Raw genomic sequence first — 7,936 nt, 5'->3', positions numbered from 1 at the left:
AAAATTTAAAAAAAAAAAAAAACTCAAACCAAAATAAATTTATATTTTTATCTTTGTTTTCTCTTCCAAATAAGTTAAGTCTCCTAAACATAGGAAAGGAGGAGAACTTTAAAATTTACATTTACCAAAACTTGCATGCGAACTAATACAAAATTCGTGATACGAATTTGTCTTGAAACGTATTTAGTTTGTATTTTTATTTTTTAATTTTATTTTTTGTGTTTTTTATTTTTGGAATTTTATAAAAAAAATAAGAGATATAAAATTTTTTTTTTCACAAAATTTTGAAAATAAAAAATATTAAAAATAAAAATAAGAACATATAGCAAAAGTATTTTAAGATTTTATATTTTCATCTTTGTTTCTTCTCCAAATAAGTTAAGTCTCCTAAACATAGGAAAAGAGAATAACTTTTGAAATCTGCATTTACCAAAACTTGCATGCGAACTAATAGGAAGTTCGTGATATGCAGATCCATATTTCACTTTAACCATGATGGTGGACAATGCAGCCGAATCGGAGTTTCGATCCGAGTTTGAATCACGCTTCTGAACAAGCATTCCACCTGGCCTTAATTCACATTCATGACCGGATTTCTTACCCTTAGAAAACATGTTGTTGCTGCTCATCGTTGTTGTTTCTTTATTGTGTGACATATCTTTGATGGAAAGAATATATTGTTAGAATTTCAAGCCTAATTTGAATCTCTCCAATAAACAAGTATCTAATTAGGTACTACCATTCCCTTATGTAAGAGAACAACAAGAAATTAAGAAAGAACAACCTTAGCAAACCAAAAAGCCTCTTACACATAACATGAAGTTTGTAATTGATGAAAGGAAAGTTGAGTGAAATTAAAGTAAATCTATAGAACCTTGTATTGAAGGTTTAGTAGTAGTCGGTAGGTGGAAGATATATAAGAAAGAAAAACGACGCAGAAATACAAGAATAATAAGGGAAAAGAATAGTAGAGAAAACAAATGGGCACCACTCAAAAGTATCAGAATTAAAAGAGAAGAATCTAAAAGGATATGAACAAGTGAAAATAAAAAAGGAAGTAAAGAAGAGAGATATAGTTGGTTGTCTATTATAGTGAAGGTTTCACTCTAGGAAGTAAGAGTGTACATGTGTCGGATTTGTCTTAATCTAGATTTAACCTTAAATATATATTAGGTCTGTTTTTTTAACTTTTAATTCGATCCTAAACTCGATAAAATCTAAATATTTTTGGACCACAATTATATCGGTTTCAAATTGAGTGAAAATTAGACTTTTAAAGATTTAACAATAATTTATATATAAAGAAACTTATTTATAAAAAAAATTTATTTATATTTATTTATAAAAAAAAAATTTGTTACCAAAAAGTTGATCCATATTTGAATTTAAATTTGTTTATAAATTCTAATTTGATGCTTCTTTGACTTATTTTCTAATTCAACAAATGTAATTAAAAATAAAACAATAAACTTATAATTAGTATAACATAATATTGGAATTAATTTAAAACATATATACCTTTCTTAGGCTGTGTTTGTTTACATGAATGGAACACTAAGACAGGAACATAAAATCGTATTTGACAGATAAAATATAGACAGAAATATTGTGTCCATCTTGACAGAAAGGACACAAAAATACTAATAAGGGACACAATTTATTTTTATTTTTTTTTATTATTTTTGTTAATTTTTTATAATTATATTTTTTTACTATTATATTTTTCTTCTCTAATTTTTTTGATGGAAAAAAATGAAAATAAATTAAATTTTTATAATTTGTTCTAGTTTATCACCAAATATAATATAAGAATATAAAATTTTGTGTCTCTATTCTTTGTGTCTTGTTTTTGGTGTTTTATCTTATCATGTTTTCAAAAACAAACAAAATTTTAGGGTGCACAAGAATTGGGTGAAGACAGATTCGTCTTGACCCAATCCTAAATAATGACCGAATTTATTTTTAAGACTCGAATCCAATTCTAAACCCAACAAAATCACACTAAATTAGTTCTTAAAATGTTTATATTTGGGCCGAATCTTCGGGGTGGGTATGTACACCCCCTACTGAAAAGTGGGATTTGGTCAAAATTTAATGTATTGTATGGTTTTTTTGACATAAGAATTGAGGAAGAAGGACAATTTAATGAGGAGATAAAGGGCACAATAAATTTTGCTGTTTTTGCTCTTCTTTTTCTTCTGTTTCACCTTTAGTAGATGAATGCATACATGTAGTTAAATGTCGGTGAGAATATGAGAACACTAGAGGGGGAGAAAGAATGAAGAACACTGAACAGTGGTTGGAGTTTGAAACTAGTGTTATTCTTAATATTTAAAGTTGTTATTCTAATTTTGAATTATAACAGATTTTACAGACTCACAACTTTTTTCCTCAACTCGAACTATCTTTTAAAAAAAAATTGAATTCTAAAGGTAACTTTATTAAGGAAAAATGGCACAGACAAAAGTGAATGCAGAAAAAGGTGGAGCCAGTTGTCACTTGTCTGTTTCCTTTGAGATTTCAGGTGGAATAGGAAGTCATTTTATTAGCCGAAAGAAATTAAAAATCATATTCTGTGAGTAATGTTCAGTGAATATTATGTGTGGGATACATCAGTTCTCATTTTAATAGCCGCATTGGTTGCTACAATTTTACAGCCATTCTAGGATGGCAATGATTCCTTACTTAGGTTTGTGGTTGATTTATTTTCATCTTGTTCTAATTAAATTTCATGCCTACTCAGTCTAATCTAATGTAGTATATGCATGCGTTGAACTAGATGCACCATAAAGTGATGATGAGTAGAGTATTATTTCTACGAGAAATTGTTAATTTATTGAATTTAATTTAATGAAACTGTTATTTAAATAATATTTTTTTAAAATGCAAAATAAATTACATCAAGGACAGCAGAATAAAAGTATTTAGAATTGACAGCTTAAATAAATAAAATAGATATTATGACTATTGATTTTACTTTCTTATAAAATTGGATATCTATGATTAGGGTTTTCAATTTTTTTTATTGTAAATTTAAATTGATTAAGTTTTCTAGTTTAATTTTTAAATTTTGTTAAAATTAAAAAATTCTCTTAAACTCATAATATATTAATCTCTTAGTTATAATTTATGTGAAAAAAATAATTATTATTGACTTTCATAAATTGTGTTTGTCTTTCTCAAGTTTTTGCTCAATTCATGACATTTATAATTAGTAATTTAATTTACAACTTCTTTTACAGGTGCATTAAAAATAAATATATCATTTAAATAATGATAATCAAACATCTAAAAAAATTAACATTGATTATAAACATATGTTATTCAAACAAATATCATTAAATGATATTAATCTATAATTATCTAAGCTGTATTTGGTTAGTGTACATCCACAAATATAAACATAGACACGTATACTTGAAACATGAACATAAAATACTACTTGTATTTATATATTATGTTTGATAAATTAAATTGACAGGACACATAAAAATTCAAAAATTTTTATTATTCCTTTATTAAAGCAAAACCTATTATTCTCTTCTTTATTTTTTAACATCCCCTCTTACCAATTTTTTCTGAAGATTTTCAAGTGAGTTGAGAGGGGAGAGAGTCTGAACGAAAGAACTATTTTTAGTGCTTAATAAAACAGATTGTACAATACAATAAAATTAGGAAATTATTTTCATTTGTCTTATCTCGCAGAAAACTGAGCAGAACGAAAATGAAAGTTGTAGAATTTAGAAAAGAAGAAGAGTAATATCACGATATATGAACGGTTTTGATGTGTAATTCGTTTGGTCAAATCATTACCGATGGATTTCCGTTTCTGATGGTAAATTCACCGGTAATATTTGGAGGAAAAACGGGAAAAATAGGTACGAAATTTAGCGTGGACTTTATCGTCAGAACAATCCGCCAGTAAATCCATTTTAGTTAAACGCTGTATTTTGGTGACCCACACATGTTCCTCCTCTCTCCTCCGTCAGCCGTGACTCCCTCTTTCTCTCTATTTGTTTTCAGCCGTCGCCGTCCAGTACCAGCACGACTCCCACTTTCTCTTTGTTCTTCTTTCTCTGTTTGTCCCTCAGGTTCCATGGTCCCTTTTTTTTCTTATTTACGTTAATTTAGGATTTAGTTATATGTTAATTTAGAATTTAGAGTTTGATTATTATATGCTAATTTAGGGTTTAGGGTTAAGTTAATTTAGGATTTAGAATAAAGTTAATTTAGGATTTAGAAATTAGTTATATGTTAATTTAGGATTTACGTTTTGATTATTATATGCTAATTTAGAGTTAAAGTTAATTTAGGATTTAGGATATGATGAAGTTAATTTAGGAATTAGAAATTAGTTATATGTTAATTTAGGATTTAGGAAGAAGTGCAAGATGCTTGAATTTTGAAGTAAGAAATGTACCAAGAAAATGTTACAAGCCTTAAGTTGATATAATATAGTTAGTTATATATGCAGTGTTTAATAGTAGCAATAGTTAACTCTAAAGCTTGAAAAATTTGTAAGTTGAGTCTCTTTTTGCTTTTTATTTAATCTCAAAAACTAATTAACCTTGCTAACTAGATAGTTTTATTTAGGTAGGCTTATGTAAATATGTTGTTATATGTATAGTATAATGATGTCTATTATTTACTCTTAGAAGTATAAGCTTATTTCTTAAAGGTTAACTAGTTTGAAAATATTTATATTTTGACCTAATTTTTCAATCAGATTTTTATTATTTAAAATTTTTCAATTGAATAAATTGTTGTGTTTGACATTGTAATATTATATGTACAATATTATATACATAGTATGAATTCAAGTATGAAAATAGGTTAGTATATTCTACTAGAAATGTTGTGAATTTAATTGTGTTTTGACTGATGTTATGGAATGAAGTTAGTTGAATTTGTGAAAACCGTGAAGGTGGATATATGTCTAATTTTAAGGGAGGTTATGTCAATTCTTTTTTGAAATAATCTAAATGTTGAATGATTTATATAGTATATATGTTGATTAGTGTTAATAATATATTCTCTTTGCAGACATGATAACAGGTAGTAGAGGTAGATCAAGTAGGTCTCGTGGTCATGGCAGAGGGAGGGTTTCCATCGAATCTCCAACGTCTGCTCAGTCATCGCCCTCTACCCCGACTACCCTGTCAACCCCTGTGACGTCACAGGAGGATCCAACGGACCAGCAGTTCATCATGGTCCTAAACCTAAACTACATGCCTCTTGCTGCTACGCCCCCTATAGATCTAGCAACAGAGCCCGCAGTGGATGATTCCTCTAATGCGTCCTAGTAGGATGGCCCTCCACCATTGCCCATCATCCAGCTAAGGATTTGGCCTGATAGCATGCAGGCATGAGTACCTATTATTTTAATGTTTTTTATCAGCAATCTAATTTAAATTTGTTAATATTTACGTGTTTGCATGTGTTTGTTAATCTTAAGTTTTTTCATTAATAGATTTACACCAATCAAAAATGCATATACACAAGAGATCTTCGAGGTGATTAAGTCTATTTACGACAACCCATAGCCGAGCTACACAAAGATCCCAGTTGAGACCAAAGAGCGATGATTTTAGAAGAATCGCCGCTTCGGATTTGGGTCATTCTTCACCAGTGGCCTCCATTCCTCCATATTGGCAACTTCTTCTGCCTTTGCATCTGCCACCAGCCCTGCCAATCCCCAAAAAGTTGTCGACTTGAGAGAGGAGGTGTAGAAGATGACATAAGAGCTTCACCAACAAGCGGAGTAGTCTGAGCAGAGGTACAATGACCGTCTTGCACGCATAGGAGGAGCCGTTGCCAAATGCTCGGACCTAATGGAAAAGCTGGAGTAGCTAGATCGTTTACGAGAGCAGATAGAGGTATACAACGAGCATATGCGCTCTGGAGGCAACGACGCTGCTAGCTAGTAGGGCACCGACATCAGTACCTACTCTGCCACCTCAGCATGGAGAAGACGACGATGATGATGACGATGACAATTAACGGGATTTGTAGGGTTTAGGGATTTATTTTTTTTTTATGTCTACTTCATTGTATTCTACTTCTATAATATTTTATTATATTCAGACTATTTATTTTTAATAAAATAATTTGTTAATTTTTGGTAATTTTGAATTTCTGTCCTATTTTTGTTAACAAAAATTTTAATTTGACTACTAATTGTGGCTTAACTGTGCCAAAAAAAAAGCTACCGTAGGATTTATTGGCGGACAAATCCGACGGTAACTTGGCGCTAAAACACGTGGTATGGCGCCAAAGTTACCATTGGAATAATCCGACGGTAATCAGCAATTCAGTCTCAACAAATTCATCGAAAAAATTGACGAAAAATCTGCCGGTAAATAGTTTCTGACACCGTTTATACTATCAACTCCAGGAAGATGGTAAATCTGATGGTAAAGTAATTATCGGTGGATTTATTTGATGAATTTGATAGTAAATCTGACGGTACTCAGTGTATTTCTTGTAGTGTAAAGAAAAATAAGAACATACTCAAAATAACAAGGAATAGAAGGCGCGCACACACACACACATTGTGTAAATAAGATCGACTATGCTCGAATGGTTGCTTCTTCCTTGGATGAAATCTTCTTTTATAGAGCTTGATTGCTTTCTTCAATGCTAGAATCATTTCTAATTTGGTCAAGCTAGCCCTTTGCACATTCAATGATTATAGCCGTTGGCATTGAAATTGAATCATTTCCTTGTTTAGCTTGATTATGTGCAGCATCTTTTCTCTTGCATAAAGATCAGATTCTTGCTTGATTTTATTCAATCATGTGTTGTCTTTGCTTGAATCATAAATTTTTTAATTGTGATCTTTGATTGTCAATCTATAAATACCTACAATACTCATAAAGGAAATAAGTATAATAGAAAATTATTAATTATGTTTGTCATCATAAAATACCAAATCAAATCTTGACTCAATAATCTCTCCTTGATAACAAACATGATTAAACTTAAATTAAGGAGAGAGTGAGTTAATGACTTTCTTGAATTTCAGTAAGCTCCTCCTGTTTATGAGCATCCATCAATTAAGAGTAAGAACACAAAGTTGTGGTACTTGAGCATATACTAAAATAACATTCATATAACATAGAAATATTAGACATAACATGGTGCATATGATTATAGGGTATCAGAGCAAATGGAATTAATTTAGCACCTAGAAACTAGTACCAGAGTGCTTGAAAATATATATCAGATAAAAAACAAGAGAGATACCACAAACTAAAAAGATAAACCAATTAGTTTATGAGGTCATAAAATGCATAAACCAAATACATAAACCAAATAATAGTTTAATCTTTACTCTTTTTTTCCCTTTTATCATTAATGAGGGAGATTAAAAGTACCTACAGCAAGGAAAAAGTCTTAGTAGTTTATAATAAGAGCATTCATAAGTAGTTACAGTCATCCAGAATAAAGTGCAGAAACACAAAATAGAAGATAAATATTAGCATTGTCTCGTAAAACGTCAGCAACAACAGCACAAAAATATCCTATAGGCATCAAAATAGGATCCCCTAACTGAACCTTGCGTTTCTTCCTCTTTTTTCCTTCCAAAAGTAGGAAAAGTCATTGAACTCCTTAAAATATTGCTCAACGATGCCCATTCATTGCTTGAATTTCCTAATCTTCAATTCAAGGTTAGCTTCATCTCTCCTTTGCATCTTAATGCGTATTAACATAAGATCAGTTAGGTTAGAGACTTCATGGATCACATCTTTAATAATGCCTGAAAGGATGTTAATCTTGTTTCTTTTAGATTTCTTTTTCGGATCAGAGGATGAGTCCGACATCCGAAAGTCTTTAGGAACTTCAGTGGGTTGTCCTCCAAATTTTTTTTCACTACACCACCTCCTTTCAAGAATGAGTTATGCACTTCCACTTTTTTAGTAGTAAGATCAACATT

The 7,936-nt window shown here is 30.3% G+C and overlaps 1 protein-coding gene across 3 annotated transcripts in view; it reads right to left on the bottom strand.

Annotated features, from left to right (window-relative positions):
- Window positions 1-1,113, bottom strand: part of LOC107618172 (BAG family molecular chaperone regulator 1-like) — a 3,532-nt gene extending 2,419 nt beyond the window's left edge. For all 3 annotated transcript variants that reach the window (XM_021121742.1, XM_021121748.1, XM_016320169.2), the window contains exon 1: window positions 431-1,113. In XM_021121742.1, coding sequence (XP_020977401.1) covers window positions 431-656 — 226 coding nt within the window. In that variant the 5' untranslated portion in view covers window positions 657-1,113. The remainder of the gene's footprint in view (window positions 1-430) is intronic.

The sequence above is a fragment of the Arachis ipaensis genome, chromosome B01, assembly GCF_000816755.2.
Source record: "Arachis ipaensis cultivar K30076 chromosome B01, Araip1.1, whole genome shotgun sequence".
Taxonomy (NCBI): Eukaryota; Viridiplantae; Streptophyta; class Magnoliopsida; order Fabales; family Fabaceae; genus Arachis; species Arachis ipaensis.
The sequence above is the reverse complement of the archived record's forward strand: the minus strand, read 5'-3'. Positions and strand labels throughout refer to the sequence as shown.